Source organism: Taudactylus pleione, unplaced genomic scaffold (assembly GCF_031769625.1).
Source record: "Taudactylus pleione unplaced genomic scaffold, aTauple2 ptg000667l, whole genome shotgun sequence".
In the NCBI taxonomy this organism is placed as follows: domain Eukaryota; kingdom Metazoa; phylum Chordata; class Amphibia; order Anura; family Myobatrachidae; genus Taudactylus; species Taudactylus pleione.
The window spans coordinates 2,382,748-2,407,052 of record NW_028285069.1 but is presented as its reverse complement, the minus strand read 5'-3'; the positions used below and the strand labels follow the sequence as shown (position 1 = coordinate 2,407,052).

Sequence of the window (24,305 nt, the reverse complement as noted above, 5' to 3'; positions counted from 1 at the left end):
GCTCAATTGCGTGAACTTCGGAATAGCGCACAAGGATGAACTAGGGCCTATGTACGGGATTTATAACTAGCTAAGTCGCAGCCCAGCGTCTCTAGTTTATTGTGAGTGGTGTTTTGCTGCTTCTGCGATGCGAATAAGAAACCAAATTTAAGGGAAAAAGGCGACACACTGCACCTCTCAGAGCAGCTCGGCCGCGCCGGGCGTCTCACGGTGTATGAAGACATATCTGTAGCTGTTTAGTCTACACAGTGTCAACAGGTAAAATGTGGACGGCATAATGCTGAGCCAGTACGAATGCTAAGTAAAGTATTTTAACAGTGCCCGCTGTATACCTTTAAACATTATGTTTTACCACCATGTTTAAACCTATACTGCCGACACAATTACCCTGCTTTGATTAGCATTTGTAAAGCGTCTGCATTATGCCATGACTGTCGACAGTGTAACTGTAGACAAAACATACCAAACCCCCTATAAATATCTCACTGGGAGACAGGGGCGTATCTATAATGGGTGCAGGGTGTGCGAGGTACAAAGGGCCTGATTCAGAGCTGAACCCTCTGACCAGAGCGCTCGCTCTGAATCAGGGCCCTCCTACCTTTTTATGGAGCATCCTCATGGACGCTCGCATAGCTGTGGGTTACCACCCACAGCTATAGCGAGCGTCCATGATGATGGTCACGATGGTCTTGACCATCGGGCTTGCGACGGAGACCCTGCGGTAGGGTCTCGCTGCCGCAAGCCCTGGAGTGATTTTGGTTCTATCAGAGCCAAAATCACTCCCACTGACATCACTAGTGATGTCAGTGGGGCCGGCTTGAGACGGTAGGCGTACCCATGGGAACGCCTCCGTCTGGCAGGCACGCCCCCGGCACGCCCACCAAAGGGGGCGTGCCGTCAATCAACATCGACAGCACGCCCCCTTTGGTGCGAGACCCGGAGCGATGGAGAGCCCGTCGCTCTCCGGGTCTCGCGCATGCGCACGACGGAGCTCCCTCCGTCGTGCACATGCGCAGTGGGGGACATCGACCCGCTTGCGAGCGTACTGCCGCTCACGAGCGGGTCCGAATGACCCCCAAAGGCCCCTGGGTCCAGGAGGGCCCCGCACCACACACCCTGCACCCATAATAGTACTTACCTCTCTGGAGTCCCACGTCGGGCGCAGGGGTCCGACGCTGTGAAACGACTGGAAAATGGCCGCGGCTGCCATTTTCCCATCGTTTGCGCATGTGCAGTACAGGGAAAATGGCCGCCACGGCCATTACAGGAATGACAGCATCAAAATCAAGTAGAATTCAAGTTTAAGAATAAGATTTAGAAGCGATGGCCTAAATGTTCATCTACGGAAACGAGTTCACCAAATAACCGTAAGCCTGGCATTGTGAGAAAGATACAAATACCAGAATGAGTTATATTAAATATAGGATAATATTTTAAATAGATCTATATAGATACACAAAACGGCCCCACAAGTCAGGTATTTCCTGGGCTGCAGCTTTATTCAGACATTTTATAGCCTATTAAGTCATAGACGAAATCCAAAACGTCATCGACATACTAGACAATGGGCCTGATTGAGAGATGTGCACTAATCCAATTGCATCAGCGATTTCGCACAGGAACGCAGCTGCGATAAAATGCAGTGACTAATTTATGCACGCCCATGAAACGGCATTTAAATGGTCAGACACGCCTATGTTACCTAGCCGCCCCTCCCCGTTACCTCCCCCAATGCTGACTACCTGTCACTCGCTTTGTGAATGGATCCTCTGCGTGTGCGCAGTGCGGCTTACACGCATTTGCGTACATCTCTGAAGCAGGCCTACTGTGTGGGTACGGCAGATACGGCACTTATATCAGTGCCATGAATTACATCTGCTGCATTTTGGAATTTGTAATCTGAAATAAACCAGAGCACATCGGCTTCAACTGAGTAATTCACATTAATTATAAGCAGGGGCTCATAAGTGTCGCTACGATGAGGACGACTGGTAGCAAACCAAGCGTAACAAAAAGGGACGGGATGTAGTTAGGATACCAGAGGGCTGGACATCCCGACTGCCACATCCCGACATGGGTCTAAAGATAGGCTTCGAAAACCTGATGCCTATCATTAGTCCCACTACTAAATCCCGACACCCGGCTTACCGAACGAAGGTAATCTGGGTGTTTTAGCGTGTAGCCGTGGGGGAGGGGCCTAGCGTTAGGGACCCCCGGGGGGTTTAGAGTAAGGCACCCCCTCGGGAGAGTCAGGGTAGGGAAAGGGGGGGTTAGGGTTAGGCACCCCCCGAGAGGGCTAGGTTTAGGGTGCGGGGAGGGGGGGGTCGGCTTAGGCACTAACGGGAGGAGGTTAGACGTAGGCACTAAGGGGGGAGGTTAGGGTTAGGCACTAAGGGGGGAGGTTAGGGTTAGGCACCCCTAAGGGAAAGTTAGGGGGTGAGAGGGGAGGGTTAGGGTACTTACCTGATGGTGTCGGGATTCCGCCAGCATTACATACCGATTCCAAAAGGGGGAGGGGGGGTCACCACAGTGTTATGTAGAACTGTACATATGGGCAAATGCCTGCATTTTAGTTCTGTCCACGCAAAGTGGGAGCAATTACAATGGACTCCAGTTCAGTACTTCAAACGCTTTATCACCTATGTGGTATCTAGTTAAACGAATAATAGTGATATACTGCACTCTGAGCCAGCACACCCCACCCCCGCGGCACAGTGATATCACACAGCATGCGCTGGGGAAGCACCGGGAGGAGGGAGATAACCTAAGGGTGCACGCTGCACATTTCTGTATAGCCGGGTGCATCGGCCTTGCCACGGGACAGGTCGCACAATCCTCGTCACGGCCCTGATTGAACACTGATTTCAGTCAGTATGAACTGTAAGCTGCTGCGGAATATGAGTGCACTATATAAATAAATAAATACAAAAAATACCAATCCCTGCCTAACCTGATGAGGAGCTGTAATGCTAAATTCCCTCAGTAGGAGGTGCTGTTTCTCTCTTTCTTTTTTTTTATGAAAGCAAAGACAATTCTATAATATAAGTTCTGTAACAATGGGAACGTGTGGAGATAATACGGTAAACAAATGAAAGAGCTGCAGCCTGACCATCCAAACCAGCCACCCTGACCGTACAAGACTAAACCCCCACAACATACATAGGAGGCAGGAAATTACCTGGAAAACTTCAAATTTTTCTGCTAGTGTTTTCCTCTGTTTATTTAAAGTCTTTAAATGATTCTGATACAGCAGCCATTGCGTCTCCCACTGTTTGGCCTGGACTTTATTTTCCTGTGAGAATATAGAAAAACAAATCCTAACTTACATGTACACACAACAGTAACTGCATCATTGTAACCTGTTTCCCAGCAGCACAGCACTTCTAGATCCACATCAGCAGTAACTAGATAAGATCCAGGTTACACTGAATCTATTAGTGCTGGCACTGCTGGAGGCAGGTTCAAATCCCGACAGCGGCTGCCCGACATGGCTGAAAATCCCGATCGTCCCAAGGTAAGTATTAACTAAGTTAACCTCCCCCCCTAACCCTAACCCTCCTTAGGGGTGCCTAGCCCTAACCTTCCCCCCAGTGCCTAACCCTAATCTCCCCTTCCCCGCCGCCTAAACCTAAGGGCCTGATTCAGAGCTGAACGCTCTGACCAGAGCGTTCGCTTTGAATCAGGGCCCTCCTACCTTTTTTTGGAGCATCCTCATGCTCCACCCACAGCTATAGCGAGCGTCCATGATGATGGTCGCAATGGTCTTGACCATCGCGACCATCTGGCTTGCGACGGAGACCCTGCGGTAGGGTCTCGCTGCCGCAAGCCCTGGAGTGATTTTGGCTCTATCAGAGCCAAAATCACTCCCACTGACATCACTAGTGATGTCAGTGGGGCCGGCTTCAGACGGTAGGCGTTCCCATGGGAACGCCTCCGTCTGGCAGGCACACCCCCGTCACGCCCTTGAAACGTTGGTTTATAGTATGGTGTGATAATATACAATCTTTCACAACAAGTCTCTGGGTGCCGCGGTATGTTGATTGTGACTAGGGGTGAGCGGGTTCGGATTTCTGAAATCCGAACCCCCCCGAGCCCCCCCGATCCGAGTCCGATCCGAGTCAGGCTCGACTTTTCCCGCCTGACTCGGATCTGACATCGAGGCAAAACGTCATCATCCCGCCTTCCGAGTCTCGCGGGTTTTGGATCCTATATAAGGTACCCGCGTCGGCGCCATTTTCTCACTCGGCTGTGGACAGTGAAGAGGGAGGGTGGGAGTTAGTGCTGTGTAGTGTAGTGTAGTGTAGTGCTGCTGTTGTCCACTACTTCAAAGTCCATAGGGGCTGGCTGTGTTGTGCTGTGCTGCTGTTGTTAATAGGGGCTGTGTCCACTACTTCAAAGTCCATAGGGGCTGGCTGGACTGTGTTGTGCAGTCAGTTCCAAAGTCCTGTGCAGTGTCCCAGTCCTAAAGGGGTGCTGTAGTGTTGTCCAGGGGGTGCTCTGTCCATCAGGGGTGCTCCCCCCAAGTGCTAAAAAAATAATATATTTTCTGTGTTTGTGAATTGTGTGCGCAGTAGCCGCACGTGCATCAACAAAGTAGTGCCAAGCGTGCGCCTGTGTCATAAGTAAAGGGCCGGCTGGCTTGACCGTTAAGGGTGCTGTAACCCCCGAAAGTACACTCCAGTCCAAACCAAAAAAAAAATTATTTTCTGTGTTTGTGAATTGTGTGCGCAGTAGCCGCACGTGCATCAACAAAGTAGTGCCAAGCGTGCGCCTGTGTCATAAGTAAAGGGCCGGCTGGCTTGACCGTTAAGGGTGCTGTAACCCCCGAAAGTACACTCCAGTCCAAACCTAAAAAAAAATTATTTTCTGTGTTTGTGAATTGTGTGCGCAGTAGCCGCACGTGCATCAACAAAGTAGTGCCAAGCGTGCGCCTGTGTCATAAGTAAAGGGCCGGCTGGCTTGACCGTTAAAGGGTGCTGTAACCCCCGAAAGTACACTCCAGTCCAAACCAAAAAAAAATTATTTTCTGTGTTTGTGAATTGTGTGCGCAGTAGCCGCACGTGCATCAACAAAGTAGTGCCAAGCGTGCGCCTGTGTCATAAGTAAAGGGCCGGCTGGCTTGACCGTTAAGGGTGCTGTAACCCCCGAAAGTACACTCCAGTCCAAACCTAAAAAAAAATTATTTTCTGTGTTTGTGAATTGTGTGCGCAGTAGCCGCACGTGCATCAACAAAGTAGTGCCAAGAGTGCCCCTGTGTCATAAGTAAAGGGCCGGCTGGCTTGACCGTTAAAGGGTGCTGTAACCCCCGAAAGTACACTCCAGTCCAAACCAAAAAAAAATTATTTTCTGTGTTTGTGAATTGTGTGCGCAGTAGCCGCACGTGCATCAACAAAGTAGTGCCAAGCGTGCGCCTGTGTCATAAGTAAAGGGCCGGCTGGCTTGACCGTTAAAGGGTGCTGTAACCCCCGAAAGTACACTCCAGTCCAAACCAAAAAAAAATTATTTTCTGTGTTTGTGAATTGTGTGCGCAGTAGCCGCACGTGCATCAACAAAGTAGTGTCAAGCGTTCGCCTGTGTCATAAGTAAAGGGCCGGCTGGCTTGACCGTTAAGGGTGCTGTAACCCCCGAAAGTACACTCCAGTCCAAACCAAAAAAAAAATTATTTTCTGTGTTTGTGAATTGTGTGCGCAGTAGCCGCACGTGCATCAACAAAGTAGTGCCAAACGTGCGCCTGTGTCATAAGTAAAGGGCCGGCTGGCTTGACCGTTAAGGGTGCTGTAACCCCCGAAAGTACACTCCAGTCCAAACCAAAAAAAAAATTATTTTCTGTGTTTGTGAATTGTGTGCGCAGTAGCCGCACGTGCATCAACAAAGTAGTGCCAAGCGTGCGCCTGTGTCATAAGTAAAGGGCCGGCTGGCTTGACCGTTAAGGGTGCTGTAACCCCCGAAAGTACACTTGAGTCCAAACCTAAAAAAAAATTATTTTCTGTGTTTGTGAATTGTGTGCGCAGTAGCCGCACGTGCATCAACAAAGTAGTGCCAAGCGTGCGCCTGTGTCATAAGTAAAGGGCCGGCTGGCTTGACCGTTAAAGGGTGCTGTAACCCCCGAAAGTACACTCCAGTCCAAACCAAAAAAAAATTATTTTCTGTGGTTGTGAATTGTGTGCGCAGTAGCCGCACGTGCATCAACAAAGTAGTGCCAAGCGTGCGCCTGTGTCATAAGTAAAGGGCCGGCTGGCTTGACCGTTAAGGGTGCTGTAACCCCCGAAAGTACACTCCAGTCCAAACCTAAAAAAAAATTATTTTCTGTGTTTGTGAATTGTGTGCGCAGTAGCCGCACGTGCATCAACAAAGTAGTGCCAAGCGTGCGCCTGTGTCATAAGTAAAGGGCCGGCTGGCTTGACCGTTAAAGGGTGCTGTAACCCCCGAAAGTACACTCCAGTCCAAACCAAAAAAAAATTATTTTCTGTGTTTGTGAATTGTGTGCGCAGTAGCCGCACGTGCATCAACAAAGTAGTGCCAAGCGTGCGCCTGTGTCATAAGTAAAGGGCCGGCTGGCTTGACCGTTAAAGGGTGCTGTAACCCCCAAAGTACACTCCAGTCCAAACCAAAAAAAAATTATTTTCTGTGTTTGTGAATTGTGTGCGCAGTAGCCGCACGTGCATCAACAAAGTAGTGCCAAGAGTGCGCCTGTGTCATAAGTAAAGGGCCGGCTGGCTTGACCGTTAAAGGGTGCTGTAACCCACAAAGTACACTCCAGTCCGAACCAAAAAAAATTTTATTTTCTGTGTTTAGCCGCACGTATATATCAAATCGATATAACATAAATGGAGGACCAAACTTTCTCCGATAAAAATAAAATAGAGAAAGATCAAGAACCACTTCCTCCTAGTGCTGAAGCTGCTGCCACTAGTCATGACATAGACGATAACATGCCATCAACGTCGTCTGCCAAGGCCGATGCCCAATGTCATAGTAGAGGGCACATACAATCCCAAATGGCAAAGTTCAGGAAAATGACCTTGAAAAAGACATTTAAATCAGCTGAAGAGAAACGTAAACTTGCCAATATGCCATTTACGACACGGAGTGGCAAGGAACGGCTAAGGTCGATCCCTAGTATGTTCATGACTAGTGGTTCAGCTTCACATGACGATGGAAGCACTCCTCCCACTAAAAAAATCAAAAGAGTTAAGCTGGCAAAAGCACAGCGAAGAACTGTGCTTTCTAAGAAGATATCACAAATCCCCAAAGAGAGTCCAAGTGTGGTGGTGGTTGCGATGCCTGACCTTCCCAGCACTGGACGGGAAGAGGTGGCTCTTTCCACCATTTGCACGCCCCCTGCAAGTGCTGAAAGGAGCACCCACAGTCCACTTGCTGATATGCAAATTGAAGATGTCACTGTTGAAGTACAACAGGATGAGGATACTGGTGTAGCTGGCGCTGAGGAGGAAGTTGGCGAGGAGGATTCTGATGGTGATGTGGTTTGTTTAAATCAGGCTCCGGGGGAGACAGTTGTTGTCCGTGGGATGAAAAAGCCCATCACGGTCATGCCTGGGCAGAAGACCAAACATTCCACCTCTTTGGTCTGGCAATATTTCTATCCAAATCCGGACAACAACTGTCTTGCCATATGTACCATATGTAAAGGTGAAATAAGTAGGGGTAGGGACGTCAACCACCTAGGAACATCCTCCCTTATACGGCACCTGCAGCGCGTTCATAAAAAGTTACTGTCAAGTTCAGAAACTTTGGCTCAGACCGTAAGCAGTCCAGGGACACCTAAATCCCGTTGTCCTGTTGTATCCAAGCGCCTGCAAACCACACCGTCAACTCCCTCCTCGTCAATTTCCTCCTTAGTCAGGATCGGAAGTAGTCCTGCAGGCCATATCACTGGCATGACTGACTCTCCTATCCGGGATTCCTCCGGAGGATCCTGCATTGCTACGCCTACTGCTGCCGCTGCTGCTGTTGCTGCTGCTGCTGGGAGTCGTTCATCATCCCAGAGAGGAAGTAGGAACACCACTACTTTTACTAAACAATTGACCCTCCAACAGTCCTTAGCGAGGAGGATGAAGTACGACAGCAGTCATCCTGAAGCAAAACGTATAACTGAGGCCTTGACTGCTATGTTGGTGTTAGACGTGCGTCCGGTATCCGCCATTAGTGCAGTGGGATTTAGACAATTGATGGAGGTAGTGTGTCCCCGGTTCCAAATCCCGTCTAGATTCCACTTCACTAGGCAGGCGATACCGAGACTGTACAGAAACGTCAGAAAAAGTGTCCTCAGTGTCCTGAAAAATGCCGTTGTACACAATGTCCACTTAACCACGGACATGTGGACAAGTGGAACAGGGCAGACTAAGGACTATATGACTGTGACAGCCCACTGGGTAGATGTATCACCTTACGCAGCAACAGCAGCAGCGTCACCAGTAGCAGCATCTCAGAAACGCCAGCTCGTTACAAGGCAGGCTACGCTGTGTATCACCGGTTTCAGTAAGAGGCACACCGCCGACAACCTCTTAGAGAAACTGAGGGAAATCATCGCCCAGTGGCTTACCCCACTTAGACTCTCCTGGGGATTTGTGATATCTGACAACGCCACCAATATTGTGCGGGCATTACATCTGGGCAAATTCCAGCACGTCCCATGTTTTGCTCACACAATAAACTTGGTGGTGCAGAATTTTCTGAAAAGCGACAGGGGCGTGCAGGAGACGCTTTGGGTGGCCCGAAAAATTTCTGGCCACTTTCGCCATTCAGCGACTGCGTGCCGAAGACTGGAGCGCCAGCAAACACTCTTGAACCTGCCCCGCCATCACCTGAAGCAAGAGGTTGTGACGCGGTGGAACTCAACCCTCTATATGCTTCAGAGGATGGAGGAGCAGCAAAAGGCCATACAAGCCTATACATCCACCTATGACATAGGCAAAGGAGGGGGTATGCACCTGACTCAAGCGCAGTGGAGAATGATTTCCGTGTTGTGCAAGGTTCTTCAGCCCTTCGAACTTGCCACACGTGAAGTCAGTTCAGACACTGCCAGCTTGAGTCAGGTCATTCCCCTCATCAGGCTTTTGCAGAAGCAGCTGGAGAAAGTGAAGGAGGAGCTAAGACGGAGCGATTCCGCTCGGCATGTGGGACTTGTGGATGAAGCCCTTCATTCGCTTTGCCAGGATTCCAGGGTGGTCAATCTGTTGAAATCAGACCACTACATTTTGGCCACCGTGCTCGATCCTAGGTTTAAAGCCTATGTGGTGTCTCTCTTTCCGGCCGACACAAGCCTGCAGAGGTGCAAAGACCTGCTGGTGAACACACTGTCAGCTGAAGCGGAACGTGACACGTCAACGGCTCCTTCTTCATTTTCTCCCGCAACTGGGGCTGCCAGGAAAAAACTTAGGTATCCTAAGCAACCCGCTGGCGGTGATGCAGGGCAGGCAGGACCAAGTTTGGACATCTGGTCCGGACTGAAGGACCTGGCAACAATTTCTGACATGTCTACTGTCACTGCATATGATACTGTCACCATTGACAGAATGGTGGAGGATTACATCGGTGACAGCATCCAAGTAGGCATGTCAGACAGTCCATACCTGTACTGGCAGGAAAAAGAGGCAATTTGGAGGCCCCTGTACAAACTGGCTCTATTTTACCTGAGTTGCCCCCCCTCCAGTGTGTACTCCGAAAGAGTGTTTAGTGCAGCCGGGAACCTTGTCAGCGAAAGGCGTAGGAGGTTGCTTCCACAGAATGTGGAGAAGATGATGTTCATCAAAATGAATTATCAGCTCTTCCAGGGAGACCAGCCTCCAGAAGGTACAGAGGGACCTGTGGTGGTGGATTCAAGTGGGGACGAGTTAATACTTTGTGAGGATGAGGATGTACACACTGAAGAGGGTGAGGAATCGGTGGATGAGGAGGATGAGGATGACATCTTGCCTCCGTAGAGCCAGTTTGTGCAGGGACACATTAATTGCCAGCTTGTTTTGTGGGGGCCCAAACGAACCAATCATTTCAGCCACAGTTGTGTGGCAGACCCTGGCGCTGAAATGATTGATTTGTTAAAGTGTGCATGTCCTGTTTATACAACATAAGGGTGGGTGGGAGGGCCCAAGGACAATTCCATCTTGCACCTCTTTTTTTCTTTGCATTATGTACAGTTTGGGGCCTAGTTTTTCTAACTGCCATCCTGCCTGCCACTGCAGTGTCACTCCTAGATGGGTCACGTGTTTGTGCCGCCCACTCGTGTCGCTTAGCATAGTCATCCAGCTACCTCGGTGCAACCTTTTGGACATAAAAACACTATTGTGAGGTGTGAGGTGTTCAGAATAGACTGGAAATGAGTGGAAATTAAGGTTATTGAGGTTAATAATAGCATAGGAGCAGAAAAACCTACAAATTCTGTGATTTTAGCTGTTTTTATGCTTTTTTTCAAAAAAATACAGATCCAAAACACAAAACCCAGAACCCAAAACACGGAAGGGTGGTTTTGGCAAAACCAATCCAGATCCAAAACACGAAGAAAGATCCAGATCCAAAACCAAAACACAAAACACGAAAAGTGGCCGGTGCACACCCCTAATTGTGACATATATCTACTCAGTTCCAGAGGGGGTTTTGGTAAGGGATCCCGGCGGTCAGAATACCAACAGGGTTAGAATACCGACAACTGTCAGTTGGTATCTTAACCTACCCCTCTCCCTATTACTCCCTCCATGGTGCCTAAACCTAACCTCCCCCCTAGTGCCTAAACCTAATCTCTCCCTCCCCGCACCCTAAACATAATCCTCCCCCCTTAGTGCCTAACCCTCCCCCTAGTGCCTAACCCTAACCCCGCTACTTACCTTGGGAATTCCAGTGCCGGCATTCTGAGTGCCAGAATCCCTGCAGTCGGTATTATGACCGCATCCCCCAGCGGGCACCAGAGCACACAGCTTTATTAGGGGTGTGCCGGACTACCTGCATTGCATATATGTATATACAGCGGGTAAAATAAGTATTGAACACATCAACATTTTTCTCAGTACAGGTTGTCTCCCATATCAGTTATTCCGTTTGGGGGCGGCCCCACTGACATCACGAGTGATGTCAGTGGGAAAGATTTCGGCTCTGTGAGAGCCGAAATCTCTCTGGGGCTTGCGGCAACAAGACCCTACCACAAGGGTCTCGTCGCAAGCCCGATGGTCGCGATGGTTTTGACCATCGCGACCATCTTCCTGGGCGCTCGCTATAGCTGTGGGTGGTCACCCACAGCTATGCGAGCGGCCAGGTGGGCGCTCTAAAAAACAAGAAGGCCGGCCCTAATTCAGAGCGAGCGCTCGGCTCTGAATCAGGGCCTCTGATCTTTAGTTCTTTCCATAGATTTTCAATTGGATTCAAGTCAGGTGATTGGCTGAGCCATTCTAGCAGATTTATTTTCTCTCTCTGAAACCAACTGATAGTGTCCTTGGCTGTGTGTTTGGGATCATTGTCTTGCTGATTTCTTTACATGTGTGGACTGCATGGGTTGTTGCTGACATTTGGTGAAAATGTCATTACAATAGCCCCATTACAAATATATTTACTGAGAAAAATGTTGATGTGTTCAATACTTATTTTACCCGCTGTATGTGGGCTCTGTGTTCTCAGCAATGTTACATTACATCTCCTATTCATGGCACTGACAGCTGACGGGTTCCTATGAAGTTGGGGGAACTGACTGAATTGGTTCCCATCTCTCCAATCACCAGAGAACTGCATTCAAAAGTGGACTCAGAGCCTGATCCAGAGCCGCACCAAACACCGATTCTCGCAGAGTTAAGCGATTTTTTGCTACTGCACATGCATGAAAATCCCTAAAAACTCCCACGGTACAAGCGTTACACAATGTGCGCACAAAGGCGCTGATGGGATTGAACGCACGGTATCTGAGGTGCCTTGGAAAAGTTTTGGGGGTCCCTGGGCTGTGACTGAGAGGTGACTAAACAGGCGCACGGAGATGGTCCGTCTTATAAGCGTGCTGTGGGAGTGTCGCAGGCGTGCAGCTGAACGCGATTCGCTACATAGACGCTCGGATGGAAAATCTGACAAAGAGCTGGGGCAAGTTGCGATGGCGAGACCGATAGTGGCATCTAAAGACACGCCAATCGGTTTTGCAGCGTCTACATATGCTTAAAGTGGGGGGTCTCAGTCCTTGAACATTCAGATGCACAAATATACACCAAAGTATACACCTTTGTAGTGGCATAAAGTCGCAGACAGCCGGCAGCCGCACCTGCAGCCACCTCTGAATTAGGACCACAAAGTAGATCCCAGCCCATTAGTGGGAAAACACCTGGGTAACCTGGCGACTGATTCTAGAACCCCGATGGCAATGTAGGATCAGACCTCTCCTGCTCCTAAAACCATTACTCCCAGAGCCCTTGCTACCCTTTGCTTCCACATCTGCATTGTGTCCTTGCTCTTATGCTGTAGTACAGCCCTTATTAAGTCTATATACAGATGTGTCACGCTCTCGGCGCGCCAGGTCCTGCTAGACACTGCTAGCACCGCTTTCGCCGATAATGCGTCTAAGGGCCGTATTCAATTAGCGGTGATTTTATGGACAATTTTTGGGGGCGATGTTATCGCTATTGCGATACTTTATCGCGATTTTTCATGTAAAAAACTTTTCTCCATTTAAAAAAAAAGGGGGGAAATGTGCAAAGTCACTATTTTTGTGTAAAAATGTGGGGATTTCTTACAGAACGCTTTGGTCAGCGCCCCTAATGATACTTCAGAGAAAAAAAAAAATCGTAAATTACGTACTGTGACGAAAAACTACCACTTTAGGTCAAAATTCTTGTTTTTTTCGTAAAAAAATGCTGGCGCAGGCGTTTTTTTTGCGGTTTTAAAAAAACCACCTGCGCCAGGCGCGTGCGATGTTTAAAACACGCATCCTTATGGCTCTGCGACATACCAGACCCAATACGTTATACGCATTTTTCACGAAAAAAAAAAATGTGACTGGAATTTCAGCGACCGTTTTTCGCCAAAGTACGCAACTTACAAATGTTTATTTTTTTTGCTAAAGTATCATTAGGGTAGCTGTCCAAAGGGTTCTGTAAGAAATCCCCACATTTTTACACAAAAATAGGGATTTTGTAAAAAAAATTTCGCCTGCCCTAGGCTGGAGAAAAGTTTTCTCCAGTTCTTAGGCGAAAAACGGCCATTTTTCGCCGTCGTTGGCGAAATTGGTCTGCAAATCGGCTGATCGCCGATTCGCAAACGACGGCGAAAACAGCTGCTTTCGCCTCTAATTGAATACGGCCCTCAAGATGCATTTTTGGCCCCCCCCCAAAAAAAAGACGCCCGATGCTTTCAGAGTAACACGTGACCTGGCGGCTCACTCCCCCCAGGCAAGTCGCGCTGCGTGGCGTATAAGGGCTAGATGTACGAGGACACATCTGTAGCACCAGATCTATTAATGGTACAGTGCAGGAGGGATCGATCAGAATCTCTCCTAGCTGTGTGGGATCTACATCACATCATGAATTTTGTATGACACACATCTAAGAAAGCTTTGAGCCTTGATGGCCACCCCCAAAATACCCCAACCTGAGAGAAGTGAGAGCATCATATATAAACAGGGTAACATAAAGTCTGAAGATTTTAGAAATCATAATTTATGTATAGATTGTAAGCTCCACTGGGGCAGACAGTGATGTAAATGGCTGAATATCCTATGTACATCGCTGCGTAATATGTGTATGCTATATAAATAATTAATAAATCTTATAAAGTTACAAGTTGAAATTAGTGTAATTAGTCTGGAAACGTCAGTGAAACCTTCGTAAATTGCTGCACTCAGAGAAGTCTATTTATTTACTCTATAATTCTAAGCGATGAAAGCCAGTAATGCAGCTCAGAGTGTGGGGGATCTGCAGCCTTATATCTGTCAGACACTAACTGCTCACCACAAGGTACAGTATGTCTTTATTATCGCACTGATGACTCAATGAAACAACCCCATAATATTTAATGGCCCATCATGATATAACCTAAAGGTGAAAGTGAACACAGGGCGAGATTCATTACAGATCACAATAGGGATTACGCACACAGGGCCTGATTCAGAGCCAGACGCTATCTGCGGACGGTCGTTCCTAAAAAGGGGCCGGCTATTTAAATTGAGCGCTCGCTCATTGCAGTTTGTTGACGCCTCTATGTCTGAGCGAGCGATGCGCTCGCTATTTTGTAAAGACGCCCCTTTGCCGTTCGCATCACACGTCATCTATTTGATTAATCGGATACATCGAAAAGGCATCTGAACTGCTCGCAGTGCTTGTGGTAGGATTTACTTCCCGAGCAGTTCAGGCTAAAAGACAACCAAGTGACGTGGTCGATGACGCTACTTTACTAATTATGCACTCCCATGAAACGACCTTTTTACCATTAGGCACGCCTGCGTTCGGATCTCCACTCCCCCGTTTTCAAGCACCTTCCCCTGTTACCACCCACAAACGGTACATTCTGTCAATCAAATTAGCAGCCCCTCGCTGTTTTGCGAGCGCTCGATTTCTGACAGCAATGACTGGTTTACGCATGCGCATTACGACCCATACGCATGCACAGTTGTGCGAACATCGCTCACAGCGAACGAGCGGCCGCTTACGAGCGGCTCTGAATCAGGCCCACAGTCTCACTGCGATAGTATGCTAATCCACTGTGACCGCTATGCCGTCGCAGCACTACATAAGGACGCCCACTTTACCTTACACACATCCGTAATGTTTAGCAAGACTGAGAAACCATCGGTAACATGGAGTACCATCGCAGCCTCACGCACACTTACACAAGCTCTGACTGTACTCAGGAATTGCTAACTTCATCACATGCACTGAGCACTCCAGCTGCGTAAGGCATCACAGTGGATAATTTATGCATGCCCCTGTAACAGCGTTCAAACGCACTGGCATGCCTGCATTTCACCGACCACCCTCCCGTCACCTCCCACAAATGGCACTTCCTGTCAATCACTCTGCGATGGGTCCCGATCGCAGTGGCCGGTTCGCGCACTGTGATGCATACGCAGTACACAACAATCGGCCGATTGCGTGCGTATTAGCAGTTGCGATCCTTGCTGAATCAGGCCCAAGACCACCCACAATAAGACGTTCCTCCACCCACCTTGTATTTACCGACGGGGCTAGTGGGAAACATCCTATCAACCAAACAGATTTTAACAAGACTTTTTATTTCCTGGTTTTAAAATGGAATCAACATCTGACTGGTTGCTAAGGGCTATAGTACCTGGTTGCTAGGGGATGCATTAACTGGTTGCTAGGAGATACAGTACTTGGTTACTAGGATATACAGTACCTGGCTGCTAGGAGATACAGTGCATGGTTGCTATGAGTTAAAGTACGGTACCTGTTTTCTAGGAAATACATTACCTGGTTACTAGGAGATACGGTATCTGGTTGCTAGGAGTTAAAGTATGGCACCTGGTTGCTAGGAGATATAGCAACCTTTACAAAGTTTTCAAAAGCCAGTGGAAAGTGGCTCTCCTGCCTTCTAAGCTATGCTCCCACACTCATATCCCAATATCAGGCTGAGCGCCACACTCTCAGCATCAATAAAGGAGCAGACACTGGGAAAGGCTAAATTACTCAATATTTATCACTTTAATTGTCAGAATTCTTAAAGATCCAGGAGGTATATTTACTAAAGTGAGAGTTTTTAGAATTGGAGATGTTGCCCATAGCAACCAATCAGACTCTACCTATTATCTTCTAGAAGGTGCTAGATAAATGTTAAGTAGAATCTGATTGGTTGCTATGGGCAACATCTCCACTTCTAAAAACTCTCACTTTAGTAAATATACCTCTATGGGTCTATTTATTAATACTCAGCACAATACAGATTTTAGTAGCTCTGCAAATTTACCAATCTGCAGGAGAGAAAACCCTGGCAGATGAGCCCCGGCGAAAAAAGTATTTCTATCAGTTATCCTGATAGTATAAATGCCTGGCTGGAATGTACAGAAATACAAAATCACTCACCTCCAGCTTCTGAGACACCCGCCGTAGCTCACCCTGATTCCACGCCTGCTCTGCAGGAACCCCGACACTCTCATTCTTCTGCCATTGTACATGATAGTAATTGAGCTTTTCATAATTCTTCTTTAATTTGCATAGCTATAAAAACAAGAAAAAAAACCCCAAAAAAACAACTTAAAAGCAGATATTTTCATGTTCTACGCAACAGTAATGGACAGCAGAAAGCCCTACATTTACCAGGAGATTAGCGCTAGGAACAGTTATCAATGTTTTATTAACTTTCAAATTCACAAGAATTAACCTGTACATGATGTCCAACTGTTGGCCTGATTCAGCGGGTCAATGGCCGGGCAGTGCGCACAGCTCGCCCCGTTTGGTAGGCGAGTCGGGGTGGGTGGCTGGGCAAACGGAGGCGTTCCCGAAGTCAGTGATGAGTTTCCGGCTCTATTAGAGCCGGAAGCTCACTGGGGCTTGCGGGAATGAGACCCTACCACAAGGGTCTCGTCGCAAGCCCGATGGTCGCGACCATCACCTGGCCGATCGCAAAAGCAGTGGGTGGTCAGCCACAGCTATGTGAGCGGCCAGGATGCCGGGTTTAAAAAAAAAAAAAATGTGTGTGGGCACCCTAATATCCACACGGTGCAGGAGGCCATTTTGGGGGCTGGACCAATATGGGAATGCAGCCAAACAATTCATAGGGAACAGGTAACAACACTTATTGGTTCCTTGTCTAAGTGACATCACGGGTTCATTGTGTACAGAGAGGCTGAACCCTTATTCATGGGAATGCAGCCTATAACATGGCTGCCTCCACTGGCCCTAAATTATGAGCACACCACAGAACATGCTGGTTTTGCAGCAGTGCCTCTAGATGGTTCACCCAGGGCATAGCAAGGTGCAAAACTATAGATGTGTAGACAGGAGGACAGGCCCCCTGTGCAAAAATCACAGTCTAACTTCCTACCACATTAGAGCCACACCATTCATTAATTACAACTTGTTTTGTTTTTTTACAAAAATACTACTCAATTTTTAATTAGGAGTTCAATTAATGGTAAAAGTGACAGTACATTACGACCATTTTCACAACGTGGCATCTTTTTTTACAAACACTAAGGTTCAGTTTACTGTGCATAGTAGAAATGTCATCGTGGTGTTTCATTATAATATTCCTGTCTGGGTCTAAAGGCCCCCATACATCAGCAATCGATTGAGGCAATTCTGCAATTTGCAATCGATTGTGTATAAAAATCTGCAAAGTATGGGCTTCACAGATCGCAGATTGCAACCAAAAAGTGATTGGAATTGTTAAATCAGATTGTCCAACATGTTGGATTTCACAGATGGATTGGGGCTGTAGATTGCTAGTGTATAGACATGATCAGCAGATTTGCAGACCGTCACTAGTAAAATGATGGAGCCTTTCAAGATTGCCAGATCTGTGGGCCTGATTCAGAGCTGAACGCTCTGACCACAGCGCTCGCTCTGAATCAGGGCCCTCCTACCTTTTTTCAGAGCGTCCTCATGGACGCTCGCATAGCTGTGGGTTACCACCCACAGCTATAGCGAGCGTCCATGATGATGGTCACGATGGTGGTCTTGACCATCGCGACCATCGGGCTTGCGACGGAGACCCTGCGGTAGGGTCTCGCTGCCGCAAGCCCTGGAGTGATTTTGGCTCTATCAGAGCCAAAATCACTCCCACTGACATCACTAGCGATGTCAGTGGGGCCGGCTTGAGACGGTAGGCGTTCCCATGGGAACGACTCCGTCTGGCAGCCACGCCCCCGGCACGCCTACCAAAGGGGGCGTGCTGTCAATCAACATCGACAGCACGCCCCCTTTGGTGCGAGACCCGGAGCGAAGGAGAGCCCGTCGCTCGCCGGGTCTCGCACATGCGCACGACGGAGCTCCCTCCGTCGTGCGCATGCGCAGTGGGGGAACATCGACCCGCTTGCGAGCGTACTGCTGCTCACGAGCGGGTCTGAATGACCCCCTGTGTTTGCTGAAAATGATCTGCAAGTCTCTGAAAAAGATCTGTAATGTATGGGCGCAGATTGCTAGATTGGGAAATCCTAACATCGGGCAATAAATCTTCAAATTGTTCAATTGTGGTTTTCAGATTGCTGATGTATGGGGGCCTTCAGTTTAAGGGTTGTATAAGTAGAACTTTAGTCATAGTAATAGTGGGATTTGCTTTGCTTGGCAGGGTTATTTGCACCAATATGCTGACACTCAATGCCTCTCTCTCCCCATAGCACCAAGAGGCATATTTATTTTGAAAACTGACACTTTTTGGAATTTTTATTGCCGTTTTTTTTTTTATCTGCTGTATTTGTAAAGCCCAGACTGCCATCTACCCATCAGTTTAGAAAAAGCCACGACACACGTCGCCGTCAAGAATGAAAATTTACACCCACCCACCATATATTCACATAATGCTCGTCTATCAAATATTAAAAAATTTATTTATGACGGGGGTAACAATCAATATTATATGTGACTATAAATGGTGCCCACATCATTACAAATTGTTTTCTCCACCATAAACAATTTTTATTGTTTATATTCATTCGATAATAGGACCCCTTTATGTTACTTACTAAGGTTTTTCACACCTTATTCTAGTGGTTCTCAAACTCGGTCCTCAGGACCCCACACAGGTCACGTTTTCCAGGTCACCCAGCAGGTACTCAAGTGTACTCATTACTCACTGACACAGTTTAAAAGATCCACAGGTGGAGTTAATTATTTCACTTGTGATTCTGTGAGGAGACCTGGAAAACATGCACTGTTTGGGGTCCTGAGAACTGAGTTTGAGAACCTGTGCCTTCATAATAAATATATTGTGCCTACTCACCTCTTGTTGGTGGTTTTGTGGCGGTTTGACCATTTCTAAATGCCACGCTTCGACAGTTGTTTGGGGGTCAAAACTGGCAGTGATGTAGTAATTTGAAACCACCACAAAACTGCCCTTTAACAAATTTCTTCCCCCCCAAGAGTACACCAGCATAATTCTATGATGCCATGCACCGCAGAATCTCGCTGGCTTGGAATATCTTTGTCATTACAATAAGGGCAGCGTTATTAAACATATCGGTTTTTCTTTTCTGATCACAATTAGAACATGATCAGAGCTCAGCGATTTACAGCCTGTTGCTGGTGAACACATACAAACTGATACCCAATATTATTAGGAAGGTCCCAGACCTCCTCCAGCTCCCGGAACGATGAGGTCACCGGACAGTGAATAGCCGATACTGTAGCTCAGGTGCAGCTGAATGCCTCATTTCTTAGTAATAGGGTAGTGGGTGGAGACCCTTACCTGAGTTTTCAGTGCTTCAAGCTCTTTCTCATTGTTCTGGACAATTTCACATTTAGACTCATCTGCTTGTTCCAGTTTCTTTCTGAGGATTCCAATCTGACACATGAAGAACAGAGTGAGATAAGTCCTTCACTGGGTCGCTAGCTGTTGCAGGGGTTTATCCCCCATCTCTCACCCCCTTTTTTCCAGCCTGTCTGTCTATCTCCCCCCCCTGTATATCTCTCCCTCTCCCACTCCCCCCTTCTGTGTCTCTATACCATTTCTTAACCATGGGCCTGATTCAGAGCCGCTCGTAAGCGGCCGCTCGTTCGTTCTGACCGATGTTCGCACATCTGCGCATGTGTACGGATTGTAATACGCATGCGCGAACCAGTCAGTGCGGCTGAAAATCGTTTGTTCACTATATAGCGAATGCCTGCAATTTTGAGTGACAGGAGGAGGCGTATGTGGGTGGTAACAGGGGAAGGTGCTTGAAAACAGGGGTGTGGAATTAGATCACAGGCGTGCTTAAAGGTCAAAACGGGCGTTTTAAGGGTGTGCATAATTAATACAGCAGCGTCATTGACCACGTCACTTAGTTTTTTTTTACCCCGAACTGATCGCAAAATAGCGGTTGAAAAAACCAGCCACAAGAAAAGCGAGCAGTTCATATGCTGTTCGATGTGCTCGATTAATCTAATAAATAGCGGACATGACGTAGGATGCGAGCGGCCAGGGGGCGTATTTTTCAAAAATACAACCGCAAGTTTTGCTCGCTCGTTCAGACTTAGAGGCGTGAACAGACCGCAATTAGCGAACGGTTCATTTGAATAGCCACCCCTTTTTTCAGGACGAACGACCGCAAATAGCGAGCGGCTCTGAATCAGGCCCCATGTCTTTTTGTCTCCTCATTCTTGTGTCTCTCTCACTCACCCCGTGTGGGAAGGTGGAGGGACCCCTACTCAGAGTCACACATACTAAACGTTATGCTGGATACCAGCATGTGCATGAGCCAAGTCATGCGCACGTCTGCGTCACACAGGCATGGTGCACATAATGAAGATAACCATGTTTTCTGAGCGTCAGGAGGAAGAAGGCCCACACACTGGGGGTATGGCATGTGTTGTAGCTTGTAGAGCCATGGGTTGTTGCGAGGGGGAGTATCTGCTCCTCCCTTTAACTACTACCATGCATGCACCACAAGGAGCCTGCTGTGTGTATGGCGTTCCTTAGGATTGCGCTAAACGGATGGCAGACACCATAATAGATAAACACTAACTGTCACCTTATCCAGAACAAGGCTGTAATGCTTCTGTTCAGGGAGTGGTCTTCTCATCAATGGGCATAAACATTTACATCCTCTACATATAGCTTACGTGACTGTAGTGCACCAGCTTATTTAGCAGTTCAATAATAGCTCAATAGACATGAATATTATTCATCTCCATATAGAACAAATACTATCTATACATATCTCTAATTAGCGTTCCTGATAGGCTGTGTTAGTGGGGCGCCGTGCCCTGCCCAATGTCAAAAGGGTAGAGTGCACCCTGCCTGATTTCAAAAGGGTAAAATGCACCCTGCCCGTTTTGGCGGCGCCCCGCAGCAGTGTCCCGGGGGTGGGGAAAACTGGGGTGTAGCGTTCACCGCCGGTGAATAGATGCCGGGCGCATGCAAAGGGAGAGTTTGGGGGCAGCCTGGCATGTCCTTAAGTGCCGGGCACGCCCCCAGGAGTGATGCAAAGGGGGTGCCTCTTAAAGATAGACTTTAGACTAGATTTACCTTTCCAAAGACACTGTGACTGGGATAACAGCGCTAGGATCATTTTCCTAGAGATATGCATAGGTCAGGAGACTCGGGCACAGTGCCAGTCCACTTGGCTCATGCCAGCTGAGGGTGTTGGAGGCCGCCTAGAGACTGCAAACGGGTCCCTGTGCCTATGCTTCATGATGACATATTGGGACACATACCATTTTCAACAATAAATATGATTGGAATTCAGGGCGTTTTTTTTTTTGTGCGGCCTCCTGGACGCTCGCATAGCTATGGGTGACCACCCACAGCTATTGCGAGCGGCCAGGATGATGGTCGCGATAGTCACCATCGGGGCTTGCAACGAGACCCTTGTGGTAGGGTCTCGTGGCAGCAAGCCCCAGAGCGCTTCCGGCTCTATTAGAGCCGGAAGCTCTCCCACTGACATCACTGGTGATGTCAGTGGCGCCGCCCACAAACTGCAGGTGTTCGCTTGGGAACGCCTCCGTTTGTGAAGCCACCTCCTCGCCACACATACAAAACGGGGCGAGCTGTCGATCAACATCGTTAGCTGCCCCATTTGTAATGAGTCCCGGACCGAGATTTCTCTCTAGCTCCGGGGCTGGCGCACGCGCAGTGCGGGCGCTGTGCGTGCGCAGAGCCCACCATCGACCCGCTTGCGAGCGGGTCTGAATCAGGCCCACAGTTCTAGAGCTGCAACAAACCATAAAAAATACACACAATTAGGAGGTTGTGCCAATATATAAGGTTTTCCTGCAATTTCACATAACCTGCCCTTGACCAGGGCTGTCGGGGACCCTGCTGCTTTCACTGTCTAAAGCTGGCCACACACTAGACCAACTTACATCCAACCAGCCAACTTGTTGATTGGTTGGAATGAAAATCTGGTAAGGAATGGGAGTAAATGATGATCAGCAATTTGCTCCTAAATGCCAGAAAACAAATGAAAATGGTCATCAGACAAGTTTATTAAATGTTTGATCTAAACAATTTGTTCAAACTACTGTTTTTGTTAATTTTCCGGCGATTGGGAGCAAATTGCTGATTGTCATTTGCTTTCATTCCTTACCAGATTTTCATTCCAATCAACAAGTTGGCTGGTTGGATGCAAGTTGGTCTAGTGTGTGGCCAGCTTTACTCTCTATCCAAGTCTGTGGCATCAAGTCACTATCATGGTCACACGCAGTCCTGTCCTCACGGACACAATGACACACGTTGACTGGTCGCCTCCCATGAGATCAGGTCATCTCCTGCTGCTGGGACCGTTGCCCATGATCTGATTTCATAAGCAGGAGATGAAGAGTGAATAATATAGGTGGTCAGACCACAGTTAAACACAACTTAAAAATGATATCTTTCAGTAAAATACTATCACCTGGACAACTTTGAAAATATTCCCATATTGCAAATGGCTGCCATAGATGATGATTTTAGCATTCATTCAGGTTACAGCAGAATTTGTCCCTTTCCGCATCCTACTCAGCAAAAATGTTTCATGAACGTATTTTTGCTCTAATCATCATCTATTTTCCCCTGTAAATTACCACCCACTCAGGGTTTATCATGGCAGCTTCCATTTAGCAAAGGTGGAAATTAAACAACTAATTTATACAATACCCCCATTATCACTTTCAATGGTGTAATTTGAGGTCTCTTACATGGAGTAATAATGTTATTTTGCTATGTTCATTTGCAACTTAAAGTTCTGCATGTCAAAGCCAGGGTGGGGAAAGGCCCAGGTTACATTTTCCAAGGCTCAGGTGCTGGATTACAGGTGGGAAGATACCGTCATGCAGTAAGAGATGAGGCGAGCTCTCCTCTGCGTGTGCCATACCCTAGTGCTGGCCACTATAACACGGCACTGCTGCTCGCGGTTACCTCACAATCTTTTTGATCCAAGGCGCCTCTGGCTTCCGTCAGCTCCCGCTCCCGATCTTCCAGTCTCTGTTCCAGCACACGGACGTCTTTCTTCCATTCCACTTTCTTACTATTCACCATGATGTCAATCTGGTGCATTAGTTCCTCCAGCTCATTTTCACAAGACAAATCGCTAGGATAACACAAAGGAAACCAATCCACTCTCACTTTAAATAAACCTGTATGCTCTTATTACATTTTTCCTTGTATCAAGTATTAAAAAATAATACATACATATATATATATATATATATATATATATATATATAAATAAAATAATGCACTCCCTACTGTACATTATATAAAGCAGATCTGTGACCCCAAATCTATATAATAGTCCCGACTCCAACACGCGCAGTGGAAACCAGCGTGCACAGCGTGCCTCAGCAGCCAAACGCTCCCCCTGAAGTGACGGGACAGACCTTAGAAAACAGGTGACCGCTCTGCGAGCACCGGGAATGGGGTAAGTATTAAGTAGGGATAGAGTGGGGACCACACTGTACACCCATGTTCTTTAATACTTAGCTCGCCATGGTCTTGCGGTGGCAGCAGTCCGGTGGTCATTTTCTCAGCAAAAGAATAAAATAAAATTGACGGCAATATTGCCACCGTGACACTTTCCCGGAGACCTGTAGATTCTGGCAGAGCACTAGGGTCTACTCGCTTGTGCCGTCGGTTACAGAGGAGGGGTCCCAGACGAAGACTGCCCCCTCCTCACTTAATACGACGCTGCTGTACTGTATGGGTAAGTAAATTGTACAGGCATTGCTGGGGTTTGGTTTGCTGGCCCTCTATAGTTATTTGATGGGTAAATAGTGCTGTCACCCATGCTCACATCAGGTTACTGTTTATGCCTGGCTGCTCTGTCATTGGCTCCGAGGCATGCCGCTCGCCTTCAGCTCTGACTTTAAAGGCTACCGGTCAGCCACATAAAATGCAATGCGAAAAGTTTATTTTATATTAGCCTGGTTTTCAATGGATGACCGTGTGACACAGGCATGAAAATCCCTACATTCAGGGGCGTATCTATAATGGCTGCAGATTGTGCAGTGGACATGGGCCCCTCAGCCATCCCACATCATATTCACTGCACATATTGCAATTATTTCCCCGTGGCAATCAGTGCCATTAATCTAGTGATTTCTTCAGACATATGGTGCTGGTGCCATATTTCTGAAGCAAACACTATGAATGTGTTCGGCGCCATATTTCAGGAGATATTGCTGGAGCATTTGCAGAAGATAACCAAGACACTTGCACTATTAGCGTTCCCGCTAGGCTGTTTTAACGGGGCG

At 47.8% G+C, this 24,305-nt stretch overlaps 1 protein-coding gene across 6 annotated transcripts in view; it reads right to left on the bottom strand.

The window, feature by feature from the left end:
• The window catches only part of DEUP1 (deuterosome assembly protein 1), a 72,518-nt gene that overhangs the window by 45,147 nt on the left and 3,066 nt on the right, over positions 1 to 24,305 (bottom strand). For 5 of the 6 annotated variants that reach the window (XM_088455702.1, XM_088455705.1, XM_088455707.1 and 2 more), the window contains 4 exons: positions 22,972 to 23,143; positions 19,342 to 19,437; positions 16,020 to 16,154; positions 3,179 to 3,292 (listed from right to left, as the gene is read on the bottom strand). In XM_088455702.1, coding sequence (XP_088311828.1) covers positions 3,179 to 3,292; positions 16,020 to 16,154; positions 19,342 to 19,437; positions 22,972 to 23,143 — 517 coding nt within the window. The remainder of the gene's footprint in view (positions 1 to 3,178; positions 3,293 to 16,019; positions 16,155 to 19,341; positions 19,438 to 22,971; positions 23,144 to 24,305) is intronic. The other variant, XM_088455706.1, reaches the window with a different exon arrangement.